Source organism: Tigriopus californicus, chromosome 8 (assembly GCF_007210705.1).
Source record: "Tigriopus californicus strain San Diego chromosome 8, Tcal_SD_v2.1, whole genome shotgun sequence".
In the NCBI taxonomy this organism is placed as follows: Eukaryota; Metazoa; Arthropoda; class Copepoda; order Harpacticoida; family Harpacticidae; genus Tigriopus; species Tigriopus californicus.
The window spans coordinates 10231002-10250043 of record NC_081447.1 but is presented as its reverse complement, the minus strand read 5'-3'; the positions used below and the strand labels follow the sequence as shown (position 1 = coordinate 10250043).

Sequence of the window (19042 nt, the reverse complement as noted above, 5' to 3'; positions counted from 1 at the left end):
TTCCTGCAATTGTTCGCAGCATTGGCCTGATTCCGATGTAATGTGCGAAGATCGTCGATGCGGCGGCTACTCTTCGTCTTGAACTATTCCTTTTTTACGAGGAGGGTGCTTAATGGGCCAAATGACACCCATTATTTTGATCTCTTCATCTCGTAGCAGCCGCCTCCAAAGATGACCCTCCATTTATCAATACATAGGAAAATAAGTAAACCAGGGCCCCGACCATCATTCATTGGCCAACTTACTCGTTCCAAACAAATGAATAAGGTGATGTCATTTTCCATCAACTGAGAGAAATGAAAAATTGCAACGATTCAGGCCCTCAGAAACAAGGCCTAGGCCAGTTTTCATGGGATGAACCCCCACATTTCCCAAGTAATACGCATGCCTGCATGTGGAGAGTGATCTCTGTTCTTTTCGATCCCGATTCCAAAGCAGCAGAGGGGAACAGTTTGAAAAGTGAAAAAGCGTCTCTCTGTGCTCTCCAACGAAAAGCTCTAGCCGGACCCACCACCAACACCACCAGCACCATCTCGTCCGCGACAACAATCGGATCGAACACTTCTTCAGATAGCCATAGGGCGTCCTCCGTCCTCGGTGTTCTCTCCGTTTTCCTTCAGTGATGTGACGTCAGTTCGTCTTTGCGCCATGAACACGCTCGATGATGATATGAACAAGAGCTGAACGGCTCGACGCGCCTTGATATGAAGTATGTGCACGTACGAGTGAGTATGTGAGTGCATGCGTGAGTATGAGTCGAGGTTTTTCAAAGACTCAGGAAAGGCGAGGAGTTCGTTGGCGAAGCCAGAGGAGGAAGCACAAGTGAATGATAAGCCAGTGAGAGACCGATTGATTGACTGAGTGAATGGTGTTGTATCCAATCCTTTCACTCTTGTTCTCGTGCCGCTCTTGATCTTAATCCGAAGTGTGTCAGTCCCAGTGAATGAAGGAATGCACTTATTCATGGATCCTAATTGTAGACCCGGAACAACAACAACAAGCCCCATTTTCCAGGCCTAAGATTGTCTATTATTACTCAAGTGAGGCCCCGGTCCAAGTTCCGCAGTGCTCGTGAGGCGTGAGGGTGTAAGGGTGAATGCGAGTGTCTTTTTGTGTTTTTCGATCTTCATCAAAACAAGTGGCTGGCAATTCCAATTGCAAGTCCCAAATAGACCCGACAAAAACTCAATTGAAGACGCCTTGAGGGTAAGCTTACTGTTCCTCGTTTTTATATGAAAAAAAAATCGTTTGGGAAAAACATGTGAAAAGAAAATCTTGTTCTCATGATTAATGATGGACAAAGAACATTTCAGACATCCTAATTGTGTTTCCGTATGAAAGCAAGAAACGGAAGCAAAAACGAATTCATAAAGGAAAAGAATACATTCAGATGGTCGGTCGGTCAGTCGGTCGGTCCTTGTTGCAACATTTCTCTGCTGTCATTGTCAACTTGGCCACCTTTCTTCACATGCTGCCCAATTTCTCTCACGTGAAAAGAACACTTTTCTTGCAGAGCTCCGCTGAATGTGGGTTCTAATGTATTTTTGGGGAATCTCAGATGTTCACCACAGAGGTCAAAGAGGTGTGCTCACTGAATTACTGGAGGGCCATGCAAGCCCTCAGGTCAGTGACATGACATTTAGAAAACCGCAAAATTAGTTGAAATGAATCGACAACCATCATTATCAGTGTTCATCCCCCAACCCCAAAGCAACGCCGTGGATCTTAGCTAATTGACCCAAAATGTGAAGACTTCCCGGTCCCACTCTGTAAAAAAAAAGAGATTTAGTAGGTTTTCCGAGCGAGTGAGTGGGCGAAAAGAGATGCACGAGGGCAACCCTCCAAAGACTTGGAAGAAACGATTCATTTACCAGAGAAAATCGAAACAGTTGGGGTTTGAATTTATTCATTTTTTATTCGGGAGGAGGCTGGCCAGGGGGATAGATAGAGTCATCAAGTCAATAGAACCAGTTCTCCCCTGTCGTTGGTCGCCCTGATTGTTCCTCTAATCTGAGAGCATCAATGACAAGACACCCAAGATCTACTACAGCTCGTATGCAGAAGAAGACGAAGAGGGAAGGGGGTCTCGAACCCAACCCTGGAAATCAATCGTTTTGTTGTTGTTCAAGAAGATGATAATGTTGGGGATGATTCGCCCTCTCCGTTTTAATTGGCAGCTGTTCTTCCTGTTTTTGGCAAGGGAATCCAAAGCATTATTGTCCAATCATGAAGGGGCATGTACATGCCATTTTGAAAATCTAGCACCCACCCGTCTGTCTGTCTGTCTGTCTGTCTGTCTGTCCGTGTGCCTGTCTGTCCGATTGTCAGCCCGCCTACCTGCGCTCAGCCCACATATCCACTCAGCAACAGCATGGCGTAATATAGGTGAATTTTGCACACCACACGAATTCAGAGTACATGATTGTATAGAGCTTGGTCGAGCAAAAACAACCAGTTGGGTCTTCCTTTCATCTTTTTGAATGATTTGCGGGAGACTCAATGGACTCCGATCGGCTTGACCCTCGGGCTCTCAAATGATGGTGGCTTTAATTCATAATTAAATCCACTCATGAAGGGAAAGCAAATCCTAATGGTGAATTAAATGACGAAATTTGTTGGGCTCATGCTGTAACTGTTGGGTTTCCTTGGTTTGGCTATGGTGCAAGTGATTTGGCAAACCACGTAGGTGGTAACAACGTTGTTAGGGCTTGAAATAGAGTCCAAAGTAGCCAAGTTTGCTTTATCACTCCATCTCAGTCACCAACCGCAACACCAACAGCAGCAAAAGAAACAACAACAGCAACAACAACACCAACGCCGACACTTGATTCTTGAAGCCCCAAAGCACCTGTGTTTGAGTCAGACTGATCGTTCGAGCCATGAGATATGTCATTTCTCAAGCCAGGGACCCTGCTCCATGACCAATGAACTTTCCGCTCCTAATGGCATATTAATGAGAACAAGATAACGCAGCGGTTGTTTCGGACTAGATTTCATGCCAACTTGGCGAAATGTTATTCACCTCTACTCTTATGAACATAAACCATCCTCACCAACACGTCAACCACACAGCCAACCGGTTTTATAATGTAGCGTTGCCATTTCACAATAGTCATAATTGATTTGCCTGAACAATCGTCGAGTCGTGAGAGACGACTTTGGCAAATCAAAACCATTTGATTTATGGGACAAAAGTAGCAATCACACTAGGTTGGACGGTTGGCTTGGTTTCCTGTCGATCTACAGGCAAAAGAACCAACTTGCACATAAACATAAGTTTCATCATGTCATAAAGAAGACTCAACTCACCTCCATCACCAGTCTTGTTTGGTGTTACCCTCCAAAGATAAGTAACTAGCAATGATTGCATGCGATCCGTCAATTATGTTAGCACACTCATCACTAGCTACTTAACATTATCAAAGACATTCAATGCCGTAATGATAAATATGCAAGCATTTTTGTACCTTTTTTAATATGAACAGGTTTAAAAGCAAATAAGAATGATCAAACATTCACCGAGTCAACATGGTAGGAAACCATAACTCATCCTTTGTTTTAAGGGGTGTATGCATGCTTATGTGAGTATTTATGGCAAAAAAACACTTCCAACTAGAACTAGACCAAGTTGAAAGGAGACTAATTACCGTGAAGCTGTTGCACCACCTGAATCTACACCCCTGGAAGGCACAATGAAAGTAGCTCCCACCGCACCATAACCACCACCACCACCACCACCACCACTTCTCCTCCTCCATTACTACCCTCTCCATACAGAGTCCAAGTCAGCTTTTCGTCGTCCAATGGTTCCCTCTTTCATTCTATTCACTACGTATCCTTCCTTTCTTGGCCTCAATTTATGAAGCCGATGGGACGAAGAAGGACGGGCCTGGCATTAACATATCGAGGCCAATTGTGGCCTAGAAACATTACATTCGCTGTTGAAGACAATTTATTATTCATAATTGCTCTACGAAACCCACTGTCTCGTTACGAGTGGAATCAACGAACCCCCAACGCTGGAGTTGCAGTGAAAAAAAAGCACGATCCTTTTGAGCAAAATTGCGCTCCTCATCATGAGGCTGCATTGGGGCCTGATTGGGTGGGATCATTGGCCAAAGTAATGATGCGCTGAAATGTCTCGATTTCTCTTGCTTGGGTAATTTATTCATATGAAAATGTCGGCATATAAATTGAGTAGTCACAGCAGAAACTCACTCGACAAATGTCCGTACACGGAGTACACACCCGGTGCAAGCCATCTTTGAACGATCGTTGAAGGGGCAAGAAGCTGGTTGATTGTCAAGGAATGAGGATCCTAGAAAGTGGTCCATATTTTGTGCACCCTCCTCTCTTCTCTCTCCCCTTGAAATATGTATTCATAGGATATATTGCATTTGACTAAATATGGGGTGGCAAAAAGAGCAGCCTTCGTCCTCATTTGGACATGCATCATCAAAACAAGTTACTCCAGTAGATTGCTCGTCAATACGAGTAGCTTGGGAACGAATGAGACGGACAGTACACAAATCTCCACAAAAAGTCGTTGGTACACAAAACATCCATTGCCATTGACGGGAATAGAAAACCTCTGTGAAGCGAGGGATTGTCACCCATACGAGTGAGTGTGAGCTTCTGCTCAAAGCTCCGTCACACTTTGGAAGAGAGACTTGTCAAAGCCATCGGGTTTTCCCTACATACAAGTCGTTACAAGTCTTCAGATTCAGGGTGTTGCCCTCTTTGCTCCAAAGAAATCTTGGTAGTGCATCTATCATTATGTTTACTACATACCAGGAGCACTACCATCTAATATGGACCTTTGTCGTCAATCATCATTCAAATTTGATTATTCTTTGCGAGGCTAGCCACACTGTGGATTGAATAGGGTCCCAGGCTCTGTAAACTCACTGAAGGGTTTGCCATCGTTAATTTCGGGATAAAAACTTCCCTTTTACAAGAAAATGAAAAAACCAACGAGTTTCCTAAGAGCCCAAATCAGAATGAAGTTGTGAAATGAGCGTTCCTCTTCCACTTGCCCATCCTGAAGATTCCAAGTGTGGCAGAGATGGAGATGATTGGCTCGGGGTGCAGGGTGGAACTGAAAATTTACACACAATCAACCACCAACCAAGAATGTAATAATTATTGAAGGCTTCTTCCTCATCATGTTTCGCGTTGTCAGTTTGATATCTAGCAACTCGTCGGGTATGATCTAATGATGGATTTGGCGAACAACCAAGACGAATTAATGACGTTGGTTGGCCTGCCATCAACAAGTGAAGGATGGGAATTTTCCTGTCGATCGTCTGGCCATTTGTCGTAACCAGGCCAATTTGCCAAAGTCCATGAAGTGAATCTGCCATAACTCGTAACAGACTGTGAGATGTGACTCATTTATCCTCAGGACATAAAAGTCAGCCTTACAGATCTAAATTCATGTTCGACTGACATAGCGGAAGACCTCCCTCTTTCCACCCTCCCCCTCCTATAAAGCCCTCCCCCACATTTGGAAGACAAGGAAGGGGGGCCCCTAAACGATGGGCTTTTAGGCTCCTTATCTCAATGGCAAGGATTTAAGAAATATCCATGAGCGCTTTGGGAACAAGCCCACTAGGCTTGTGGAACTGCTGTCCAGACCTAGTGTAGTGGATGTGGTACAAAGCCCACTTTAGACGCTATAACAATTCACCCACGCAATGTCTGTTAATCAGAAAATGGGCCAAATTAGTCATAAAATTTCCTTGACGAACGTGTTTGTCCACTTAGTTGGAATTGCGAAATCGTACAAAATCGCCTTGTTTATATCCTCCTCGTAAAGTTAAGACAATTATACTAAAACAAAAATGAGCGCTTTTATTTGGTCCATGGAAAATCGTCAGTCTGACAAGAGAAATGCTCTTTCTTTTTCTTTTTTTTGGGGGGGGGCAGTTGAGCTTGAATAGTTTCCTCAAATTCACAAACGCCGAGTGATTGACACAATGGAAAATTTGGAANGGGGGGGGCAGTTGAGCTTGAATAGTTTCCTCAAATTCACAAACGCCGAGTGATTGACACAATGGAAAATTTGGAAATTCAACTGAGTCAATGTGTGGAATCCGGTGCATCGTACTCGTAGATGAGAAAGACGGAGAAATGAGACATATCTTTTTTTTTCTCTCAATTCGTCTCGTCAATCAGATAATCTTTTCGCTCAAAAAGTGTAGGGTATACAGAGGACCTCCAAATTAGTGCTTGATTTCGGCCTTGACAATTCAATGTCAGTATGTTCCAGACTGACGAGATTTCACCCTGGGGACTGAAGTGAATGCATTTTACAGATGTTCATCTAACAGCAAGGCAAATTATCCATTATACGCACTGTACCTGCTAGCTAAGGAGCCAGGCCTTTGCTTGCAAGAACTGAGGCCATCAATTTTTTTATTGGGCAATGAAAAATATCAGCTCAAGGTCTTTGCTCTGAAATGTTACAAAGTGCAAAATGGACAGCTTTTTTGACGCCGAGTGTTTGGCTCCAGAACAAGGTCGCAAATTGATGCAATTCTTCTCGAATCAAGCCCACACTCTTGAGCTAAGGCATGATGTCCAAGGTCAGTAGACCACACATGAAATGATAATGTTCTCCCTCTTTTCCCATGATCTCAAGAAGAAAATTTCGGGGCAAAAATGAGCTCATAGGATTGATTCTTTTAATCTTCATTCGGATCTCTGTTCTTTCCAGGTGAAAAATCAAATCTCGAACGAACCTGGAGGAGATACTCGAGGAGGGGGGCCTCCACCTTTTCCACATTCAGGCAAAGTACTTTCAAGTGAGCCCGCAACAACAGCAGCAACTGCCTCTGCAACACACGTGAATAGTCCGATAGTAGGATAGCGGAGGAATAGGCTCTTAAGAGGACCTCAACATGCCCACAAGGGCCCATGTGATTGATGAATGAACCAACCAACCTGCAGCCTGCGGCCCACATCTCTCATCTTGATGCGCATAGCGCAATTTGCTCTCGGGATCAAAGCTTCCACTCATATCCGAGTTTTCCCTTCCTTGGAAAGAGATATCGTGGCGTTCAGCACTCTTAATTAGTGACCTCCTCCTCGTCCTGTGGCCTTTCACTCACCCTTGGTGCAAGAGCTCTTTTTCGTTGGTGCACGTTCACAAAAACAAAAATACCAGGATCTTGGGCAAGATTGATGAACCTGGGAGACAAACTGGCGTACTAGTGCTTGACTCGCTAACAGTAACAACAACAAGAAGGGGCGTGATGCATTGTGAATTAGGGCGTGACGTTTGATTTACCTCGCCTAAGACAAATTAGAGCAGGAATCATCTCCTCGCCTATTTGCATTCGACTGCACGGATAGCCAGCTTCTGCTCTTTACCGCACGAGTCAAGGCCAAAGTGCATGAATAATAATTAGACGTGGAAAAATATGTTCCCCACAAACAGACCCGTGAAAATGGAGGGCGTCTCGTTCAAAGTGGTCTTGGTGTTGACCTTGGTGTGGAGTGGCGTAAAGGCCGAGAGTTGTGATGACATGGGGCGGAAACAAATGCAAGAAGAATTCAACACGTGTGTCAATAAATTCATGCAGAAACACCACGAGGCGGTGGCCAAATCAAATACCAAGTCCGAAATACAGGTAAGAACCATTCATCATTCATTCATTGGCATACACACTTGTACGTACGGATATGGTAATTGTTCGGACAAACAAGATTAATGAGGGTAAACAAAATGCCAAGAGCCACTTCAACGCAAAGAGTCGCCTCTTTTGGTCGACATTTCAAGTTGTTATTCCGCGAATTCCTCTAGATTTTGACTCCTTAGCAGGGTATATTTCGCTTTATTACTTCGTAGGGAATAAAAAGCCTGGAAATGTCTCATATGGCCAAAGTTTACTTGAAACTTTTCCTACGATTCACTCACCCACATGTTTTGTACGGAGAACTCTTTGACCTTGCATGATAAAGTGATCACGGTCACTACTTTCTACTGACAAAGGGAAGGAAGAGGGGAGGAGCTCAACACATGTCATATTCACAAGAACGATTTATCGTTCATTGCCATCGAAAGAATCTTGCTCTCTTGCTCTCTTTTCGCCTAAAAGTTTCACCCTCCATGTTTCCACTCACAGCATCAAAAGTGATCTCAAATCTTGCACGTTGACACATTTTCCTATGGGATATTATTACTCATTTTCAAAGCAGGAAATGTCATGTTGAGGCCAGTTTTCAACACTTCTGGAGGAGAGTCCCTCAAAACAACCGACGTTTTTGAGTGTTTCCATCTCGCCTATCACCTTGCTTGTTCTGGCATACTGATTTCGCTTATGTATAGACTCAGAGGTTGGATGGGGCGTTGATTCTAGCTACTGGATAATGGATGGCATGATTAGAATCCATGATTATATGCCAAGAACACTCGGCAGGTTTGTTTTGGCATCTTAACTTGACGATGTTCTCAAATTCGGGGTGTGTATGTATGTACGATGTAGGTAAGCACCGCAGTTTGGACTCACCACGCACTGCCGTTGGAGATGTGACGACCGGTTTGGGATGGCCGAAATATTCACTTTATTGTACCTCCATAAACATCGGAATAGATTGGCTATTGAGTGAGCCTGCATATGCTCCTGCGGATACGATGTAGTGAAAAGAACCTCATTATTGGTCGGCGATTCCCTCAGCGTTATCCGTTGCCAAGAATCGCCAACATCACTCCCACCCAAAAGAAACACGTACAAAAATGCAGCCTCATATGAAGATCAATCCCAAGAGATCTAACATCAATCACTATCTTGAATGACGAGAGTGTGAGGAGAAGAGTCATTCATAACTCATAAGGTAGATGAAGCTCTCCATCGCAGGAAAGTTGAAAGTTGAATTAAAAATGGACAATGCTAACACTCCAACCAAAGCCATCTTTCTCGTTCCTTAGGAATAAAGAAACCTTTAAGAGTATACAAGGTGATAGGAAGGGCAAAAAAGAACCGAATCAAACTTTAGTTTGAGGAGTACCTCAAATGCAAAGTGTAGCACGAATTGAAACAAACTAAGCGTCCGGAGTGAAGATGGAACGACCCAGCCATGCCAGTCTAAAATGGTGTCAGGGATTGGCGGCACGCTCAACGAGGGAAACGAATTCCCGAGATGGTCTCGTCAATCATCCAACGTTCGGACAGTCGGCACCAACAACGCCAGAGGCACCCTTTCCTTTCAAGGTGAAGCCTTCAACACTTACCCTAAAAGGAAGGAACGAAGGAAGGAAGGAAGGTCATTCTGAATAGCGGTTCTGTTCCGTCTCAATGTAGTTGATCTTTAGTATCCACGGAGATTCACGTAGCTATTGTATGTACTGTATATTACATAGAGCAGGGGCTCAGGACTACTGGTTGGTGGTAAAGATGCCGGTACGAGTGGACTACAAACAAGCTCCCAGACACTTGAGAGATATTTCTAAAAAAAACACGAACATTCCTGGCCATAAGACACTCAAGAATATCTCAGCCACTCACTCAGATATGGAGGCATATATATTCCTGAGTACTTTTATGGCTCATCGGGTCGCTCGAGAACGAGACACGATCCCATTTGTTCCAATGTTTTGTTGGAGTCTGAAGCCTGAAGATTGGGCTCGATCGCTTCAGCATCATCATAGAAAATGCCCAAGGGAGTTGCCCAAGAGTAGTTACCCTTCGTAACTCTCTTGACCACGATGGCAACGTCTCCGGTTACCGCTCAAATATGCCAGGTAGTAACTCGAAGGGTTTTGAATTAATTCAAGTTGAATGAAGTCACACATTTTCACGACCAGGGATCTAATGTCAGAGCAAATATTGAAGAATGGACACTGTTGATTCACGGCAAATATGGTACCCACCAACGGCGTCGGCCATCTTCGAGAGTCGAACCGAGTTCGAGAAAACAGAAAAAATTCCGAGCATTCAAAATTGAAAGCAAACACTATCCATGCATGCAAGACTTCCAAAGCGCAAGAAATGAGGAAACTCAATCGAAGGCAGTTTCTCGGTGGCTTTGGCTCAGAAGTGTCATCCTTAAAAGGCGTGAAGTAATCATTACGGATGTCATTTTAGTGCACAGTCAAGCAAATTGACGAAGGAGGGGTAGTTCGACTTGTGACGTACGTATATGACGGCTAAGATTGGGTTGTTAAAGATAGTAGGCTAAAAGCTTTCTTAGATCAGTTCTGGCCATCTCTGTTTGGACGAGTCGTAAAAGTTGACGCTCGGATCTTTCTGTCTTTTTTTTTTAACCCAGATCTAGCAGATTGCACGAGTCTGCCAAATCTTCCCTTCAATTACACCTAAAGAGCCTGGAAAACTTGTTAAGCAGATGAACGGCCTCTCGTTTGTGTTTGGCCAAAGGCTCGTCAACGAAATAAAAAAAGGTACCAGTCGACAGTGGAAGAGGAGAAAAAATCCATGTCCAGTGCAGAAAACAGTCTCAAAATATTCGGAATCTGTCCGAGAAGGCCAAAAATCTGAACCGGAGACGTTTCATTTCACTTTCAAAGCGAGCATGTAGAATGCTGCCCACGCTCATGAGGCAAGCAAAGATGTATTTCCACGCCACAATATATTGACATGTTCTAATCGGTTCATTGGCTGGATGGAGCTGGAGGGAATCCCCCCATGGTCTCGGGTTTTCTTCACCTCAATTCACCTTTCTATCTCTTCTTCCCCCTCTCATTAGTTTTGCTCTTGGGGGTCCAATAATGGGAAAAATGAAACCGAGAAAGAAGAGAGGCTTCAAAAATTTGTTTTCGCACGTTACTGTCTAATTAAGTAGAAGTCGTCAGTCGGTGAATATGGAGAACGGTCTTAATCCTACCTACAAACTATTAGTGTAGTACCAATAACACTGTAATGGGGCGGCGAGGACTGACAAATCTTCGTAATCCTCCCTGCGTCTAAACCTTTTTGTAAACGATAAGGGTAAATACGCCCAGGTTTTCGGAAGATGAATGAGCGCAAGAGCCTCGAAACGAACTCTGCCCAAAAGGCGGTATTTATTTACGCTCATTCCAATCCGGTCTAGAATTGGACGGATGGATAGACTAGCACGACTTCATAGCTGGCTAGCTAGCTACCTAAGTAAGTAGAAAGTAGTCAAAACACCCGGAGAAATTCAATGGCTAATGTCAACGACATGGTGACGGAAGGCTTGGATAAATCCGCGTTTTTCGAATCAAGATAGAAGACAACGCGTGGCTCACGATCTGGCTCAAGGGTGGTAAGCGGCAGCCTCATCGCATGATGATGTTATTGTCAATCTCGGGAGTTCTTGTCTTTGCTTGACGCAAGCACATTTATCATAATCCGGATAGGGTAACCGATAAGTAATTTGGAGGGTGCTTTTTCGCCTCTTCCTTTGTTAGTCGCTCCCTCTCTCTCTCTCTCTCTCTCTCTCTCTCTTCCTCCGCTTCTCTCTTTCTCATTCTTCGGTCCGATTGCGTGTATGTTGGTTGTGTGTACGTGTATGCTGTAGTATAGAAGTACCCTATGTGCCGAACATTTGAGAGGAATAAGCAAATAAGCACAAGGGGGACGGAAGACGATCTCTAAGCTCGAGAGTCATATAATACAGGGCTGATCATTCGAGTCACATGAACAGGCTCAACACTTTTGTCTGCAGGAAATCTTCAACTGGAATCGGACACTTGTTCACTCAAAATTAGTTGATTGAGGGGAAATATGTATTTCTATTTTGAATGTCTAGTGAACCACCAATTCAGGGGCGTTTGGTTCAAAGAGAGGATCACTTGTTCATTATCGGTCGGTCTTGATCTTTTTCACTTATTTCCCGTGCTAAATCTTTGGCTGTATCGCTTTCATTACTGGGCTTTGAAAAGGTGAAGAGGTGAGGGAGAACTCAAGTTGGCCTATTTTTTGCAGCCTTTAGTTCCGAGGATACGTAGAGACTAAAGGTCAACTTTGTTTTCACTTGCTGTTGGTAAGAAATAATGCTATTTCTCGAGAGATTTGGGTGGATCGCTTTTTGCCGCCCATTGTGTTCTGGGCAGAGATAAATGTACAAGGTATTATATTCAAGTACGAAGCTGACTTAGCGAGAAATGAACTTCTTCAGCCGTGAGATTCTGGAGTGGGAGCATGATCATCGTATCATCAAGTATTTACAACGACAAAGACCGCTCGTTGTAATTGTTTGGCCTGGTATTTTTCAATTACACTTACGTATTGCTTAGATCATGCACACGATCGACCGATTCGATCCCAGAGATCTTTGTAAACAGAGCAATTATGGTTGAAAGCCTATATGAATAATCCATTTGGAAACTTATACCTGTGAGCTTTGGACCTATTGGAAATTGGTTTTTGACCTCAAATCTGCCAGTACCTGTGACCATTTTAGAACTTCTTAATCAAGCTTCAGAATTTGATCCGGAATAGTTTTAGATGGAAAAATGTCGTGGTTTGTCTTGATCCTAAAACAATCTCTGTGGAAATGTGAGAAGATTTCGAGACTAGAACACATGTGACGTCGCCAACGACAACAGTAGCAGCAAAGCAACGGAGGAGCAGAGCAGCAGCAACTAGATAGATAGCAATAATTGGACGATCAATCACGTTCAAAGCGATTGAGACCTTCGGTACACAGCGTACATAGCAGCGTGATACATTTCTCCAAACACAAGCAATAGATAGATACATCCAGAGAGTGGCATGTTTTCCCTAAAAAGGATCTTTAGAAACGGGACAAGTCAGAACAACCAGGGTTTTCTGCATGCATTCATAGCCAAAGAGATGCACTGAATATTTGTCGTCCTTGGTTCTGAATGAGCGAGCCAAGTCAAGGATCCATCCATCCCCTCTGTTGTACTAGCATGTATGTAGTGTATTACACTAAGCAGTATACGTAGTACGTACATACATATATAGAGACATCCTCATTGGGCACCCAGGGTTCTTTGCCACAACGCAAGAAATGGATTTCCTCGGAACGTAATTAGAATGGCCTGATTTGCCTAATGGGAGAACGCTTCACCGACCTTGAAGACGGCCCTCCAGCTCACGTTAAAGACACATACAAATAAGGAAGGCGTGATTTCTATGGCTTTATCCCTGGAATGATATGTACAGTACAATAATACAGTGCCGTCACATTTTTCACCTACTTGGATGATCCTAATCTCATGCCAAAACCCTGTAGTTCTTCGTGATCAACATCACAGAGAGTGAAATCTGGCCTTAGTAGGACACATACCGAGATCTAGAGGTGACTGCGCCATCATTATCTGGTCCGAAAAGGGTGTGAGGAAATGACCAAAAGTCACACTTTACGACGAGAGGTCATTTGCCTACCACAAAAAGGAAACATGATTCCCAAGTCAGCATATCTGATCGTATTTTGGAGGGGGAAATCATCACAATTACAGGTCATTACTTTTGATCATGTGAACGAGGAAATGAAGGGTGAGGATAAATCTCAGGGGGCAAACTATACTGAGTTCGTACCTATCCAGAATGAAAGATGGCTTCCAGATGTTGGCTTAACGGAACGACAAATTATATATCCCAAGGATCAGGACTCACCATGGCAGGCCCACTGATAGGCCACAAGAGGAAGTAAGAAAGCAAGAGAGCACTTTTAAATACTTTTTCTTATCAACATATTGACATAAATTGTCTGGGGCAATATAGGTCGTTGGATGGTCACCAATGATACTTTCCGATGAACGGCTCTTTGAATTTCAGTATTTCCTCCAAGGTCATGCTCACCTGGGATCTTTCTATTCCCCAAACAGAGAGTAAAATACGTGACCAAAATACGACCAATCCCCTATCGAGTCTTACTTTCATGCAGTGCAGCTTACGGTACATGCATATTGCAAACCCAACTCACTTTTTTACGCCTTTAGAGGTGAAATCACCAAGACCCAGATTCATGACATTGTCAATCTTTTCTTGTTTCAGAGTGTGACTTGCCAAATGTTGAAGGATACGGTTGAATGCGGCAATTTGTGGTCCCGTTGTCACAACTCCCAAGAAATCCGGAGCCAGAAGGACATGCACATCGCGGCCAGGATCCAACAATATCAAGACCGGCCGTACGATGTTGATGTCAATCAATGTCCCGTGATCCAAGAATATCTTCGAAGTGGGCGTGCCAATCAGAAACGCTCTGAGGAGGAAAGGTGCACGTCAGAGCAGGTGAGAAAAGCATGGCAGGAACATTGGACCCATTTCGTGACATACTCGAACTTTACAATGTACACATACATAGTATCAAACAAATGTCTTCGTATGGTCACTTTTTCCTGCAATCAAAGGACTTGTTTGGATTTTCATGTTTGGCATTCCCCAGAGATTTTGCGAATGTGCACGGATTTGTATCTCTTGACAGATCGCGATCTTTAAGGAAGCAGCGAAGGATCCCAGCCTCTTAGTAGGTATTGCACGTGCCACGATTATCTGAAAATTTGGCGCACCGTGTGGATTTAAAAGAAATGAGTAGAAACGCTCGGGAAGAATAAAGCCAGGAAGGTTAGGTGACCTTTAGGCTTTTCCAAGCCTGACGATTGAGGATTGAGAGAGCAGCGCTCGCTTCTCCTTTCTCAACGTCAAGATTTTTGAGTCTTGATAAATGTGGCCGTCAACCGTGAAAATTTTGGATTGGGCTCACAAACTAAGGAAGAAGACGGAATTTTTTTCCCACGATCTCGTTGCAAAGTCGATTTCTGAGAGTGTTCCAAAATTAGCTGAATGATAAAGCAACGACGTCAAACACGCGCCTACCCAAGATTTCGCCTTGAATCTTGGCAGCCTTCTGTCGCATAATGACAAATTATTAGTTCCTGCGGTTCCTCCAGGAGTCGAACCCTTGAGCTTCTTAATTTGTGGAGAATGTTAATTGTTTCAAACCGAGTTTAAGGACAATCATTCGGCGACTGGAAAAGAAAACTAATGTCGGAGGCTAACAAATTAGCTTAGCTTTCGTTCCAAGGATCAGGTGATCTGAAGACTGGGGGCTCTACTATTTGACTCGCATGCTCTAGATAAAGTGAAAAACTGCCGATAACTAGCTTTATCTATATAGTTTGTCGTATCTATCACTCTGCACCGTGTCCGTGTGAGAACTTTTGTCCATTCTTACGCCATTGTCCGATGAACTGTGCCCTGTAAAATGCTCTTTTGGGACGAATTTCCAACGAGTGTTCAAGTGATGAAACTTGAAGGTAAGTAAGGGAAGGCAAAACATACTCTCCTTGGTCGTTGAGCAAGCCTTGTCTTTCAAATGTCACAAATGATGCCAATATTTTATTATTGCGTGCATCAACTGTTGCAGAAATCTTCCGACAACAATGGAGTGCGTACAGTACCACGTTCAGAAGAATCTTGGCCTGCAGATTTTTTTCCTGAAATAGGGAAGTTAATAGTTGTGAGCTGTATTTGACCTTGGCTTCGTTACATTTGAGCAAATGAAGCAAATTATTTAATCAAGTATCTCCACGTTCTTTAGACCCATCAAGTGATTAGTTACTGACCTAATTTTGCCAAAGAAATGAGCTCTCTTGAGAATCGAACTTTTGTGCGATTTTCGTGCTCGAGTGCATGGCAGGGCTGGGTCGAACAGGGTAGGTACCCTAAGCAACTCAAGGGCATGGACTCTGATTGAAGACAACAGTTCCTCACTCCCTATATAAAAAGGGTTACCTAAACGGAAAAGAAACCGTACTGGAGGTGTATTTGTCTTTGCAAGGCCTGGCAAAGTAAAGTACACTAGAAGAAAGATTCCAACTGATCTGAAAACACAGCTTCCATATTTTGCACTTGTGGAAAATATTAACAGCAACTGACTAAGACTGCATGAAAAGTTGACTCACATCTGCAAATGCTAAATTATGACGCTAACCATTACAAGCAATAACCAATATGATACTGGTGATAAAGACGCAACACACCTCTAGTAGGTTAGGTTTTCCTATCCGTTTAGGTCAATAACCTCCATGAAGGACCAGTTTCCCCAACTTGACTTTGGTTACTCAATCATTGAAGGATGTTGGTAAGTCTCAGGCTAGCTCACCTCTTACAGCCCCCCTCCTCAGCTGTCTTCTTCAAATCCATGAATGGCAAACCGGGGTAACGGCCTTAGACTCCACCAACATTCTTCAACGCTCTCCCAAACAAAATCTAATTGGGGGGTGAACGGCCCATCACGGAATGAATATTCTTTCTACGCTTGGAAGTCGGTGGTTCGGAATGGAAAAGAAACTAAGTATTAGAGCATGCAACCATGAGCTAGACTGCTTTTGACATAAAATAGCCTTTACCAAGATCGAGGAGACTATTCGCCTTGGCATTTTATCTCTGCCAATCTATTTGCTTGCATAAAAAAGGGTGTTCTTTTTGACCCTGTGCTAGATCTCTTGAAATCACAGCCCGTTCTATATGATAATGATGCAACAATTTCCAAAATAGGTCTAAGGCCCTCGTGAGGGCAAATAACCTTCACAAGCTGCTGATTGCTCTCCAATTAGATATTGATCGAACCCAATTAAGCACTTCATTGTTTATTTTTTTCAGGTATTCACGGTCCAGGGACAATTTCAATCGTGCAGCCACAATGTTTCTGGCGATGTTTGGAACCAGATCAAGGACAAAGAGGATGCCAAGCGAATGGCCATGAGGAAGGATAATCCCGATATTGATTACGAAGAAAATATTCTCAACACTGAGACAGACATTCAGCCATTGATCTGCCTTGCTCTCCATGAGATCAAAGAGGAGTGTTCGTATTTTTTCGAGGAATGCTTTAACAAAGCAGATAGTGATCAAATGTTGGAGCAAAACCGAAAGCAACTCATCGACTACTTTGGCAGTATGTTCAATGGATTCAATGAGGCATCCTGCCCAAAAGTGGATCCCAGACCCTGGTCTTCAAGTACATCATCCACCACATCCACATCGTCGACTTCCTCTTCTTCCTCCTCCTCCTCCTCCTCGTCGTCCTCTTCTTCTTCAACCACTTACCCGTCATCATCTCCTACCCCTAAACCTACCTCCACTTCGGAGTGGTCCTATTCCCAAGAACCCACTTTCCCGTCCTCCGCCCCGTCCTCAGCCCCATCCTCGCCAACATCCTCATCTACGGCTCAAGCTCCAACTATTTCGTTTGAGGATGATTATTACGACTACAAAGACGATAACAACTACGGATATGAGGAAGATGACGATGAATACAGAGTCCGACTGGACTACGAGGGGGAAACAAACGATATTGCCGGACCCGTTGGGTTCTCTCAGACTTCAACGACAGAGGCCCCACGATCCTCTCGAGATGGATCCAGATCCGATTCTTCTTCTAATTATCAAGCCGGGGAGCGGATCTCCGCCGCCAATGCAGCCTCTGCTCCAATTCTCATGAATAGGATCTTGGTATCAATTGTGTTTTTCTCAACGATTTGGCACTCCATGATGTCATTGCTACAGTAAATGGACCAATTTCATCTTTGTACGTTCAAAAGAGAATCAAGGAGAACCAATTTATCAGTGAGGTTGAAAGCTCAGTGACGAGAGCGATTGAGAACTTTCAAAGTGTCTTGTGCTTTCAAATCCTTTACTTTTCTAGAGATTTAGTTCTCGACCCTGTCGCCTTAAGCAATTGTCATTTTTGCAAGTCTACATACTAGATGGATTTCAAATTGGTGATAAATCTCAATCATTATGGTCTCTTAAGCTTAAGAGCCATCGGTTTCGTTCGCCATGGAAAGTTGAAGGTCTTCGGTTTCTTTACATTCAAGCAGTCAATCGAAGAGATATCTCCATTTCTAATGACGATTGCAGATCATGTGTTCATTTTAGTCAGTTTCCTAAATTGTCGTCAAGCCCGCACCTCCTAGAAGTGGTCAATATCGTTAATAATAGATGAATAGATTCTCCAAGAAGATGTATATGAATAACTGATTTTGTGTATGGATCATGCTTCTTCTTGAATGATTAATGTACAAGTGAACACCATAACGTCTGTCATAAGATGCGGAAAAGTTTGAGACTGAGTGAAATTGACTTATTTTTAATAAATATGAAAATTTTAGTTCTGCTGTCGATATCTTTCGTTGACTAAAAAGTTCAGCACCGATTCCAAAGACATCATTTTAAACTGTGACTATTACGTCAACTTCTAGTATTATATTTGCAGGTTTGGTTATGAAGTCTAAAAAAACATTTCTGTTACAGATTATATATTCCTCAATGGAAAAGAAAACGTGTTAGATAAGGGTCAAGAAATTATTGGGCTCTCTTGGGCAAATACATTTTTCATCTCAAAATGGCGCCAAATTTAATCTATTTTCCTTCCAAAACTGCAAGATAATAATTGATCTTTTACAAATATCAACATCAAAACCTTATATTTATTCATTTCTAGTTAAATAAATTTAGGTTTGTGTTCAAATGGGTGCATGTACTTTGGTCAAAAGGAATGAATTAAGGATTCAAAAAGTGAACTTTAAAGTAATAATTTAACACTTGACAAAACTGCCAGACTCTAGGCAAGGTTTTAACCAGGAAAATTGATTTTCATAGGGAATCCACTTTCTTCCATTAGTTGCCAAAATAAGTTGTGAAAGCTACAAAGTTGGCATGTTTTTTCTAGTGTGGTATATTTTCCTTTGACCATAATACCGCTGCCATTTTTGGTCAGCTGATATATTGAGTCTTCGAGAAGGGAACCTAACCCCCCTCACTATTTGTTCCTACCTGCAGGGATATTATGCAAGAGTTGTTTAATTGGAAAGGTAATTAACCATTATGTAAAAAACAGGCAGAGAGATTTGAACTCAAAACCCATACAATCAGTATGCAGTTGAGGTAATCTTAACATCTCTGGTGTAAATCTTAATCGTTGACAGTTTTTTCAAATTCTGAATTGAAAACCAATATACAACCCTTAAACGCTCTCTTTTGGCTGGTACATTACATTAAACAGGCTTGAGCAAGTTGTCCGAGCGATTTTTTGGTTTTGTAAATGATTGCAGGTTTGCCCATTGAAGTTTTTAAAGCAGCAA

General features: G+C 43.0%; 1 protein-coding gene across 1 annotated transcript; it reads left to right on the top strand.

Annotated features, from left to right (window-relative positions):
* Positions 1–1162: 1162 nt before the first annotated feature.
* Positions 1163–18069, top strand: LOC131885072 (integrator complex subunit 6 homolog; the record flags this gene model as incomplete). The annotated part of the gene is given in 4 exon segments (XM_059232996.1): positions 1163–1206; positions 6719–7634; positions 13950–14186; positions 16560–18069. Coding segments are annotated over 3 exon segments (1356 nt in total). The 3' UTR covers positions 17469–18069.
* Between the last annotated feature and the right edge of the window lie 973 nt (positions 18070–19042).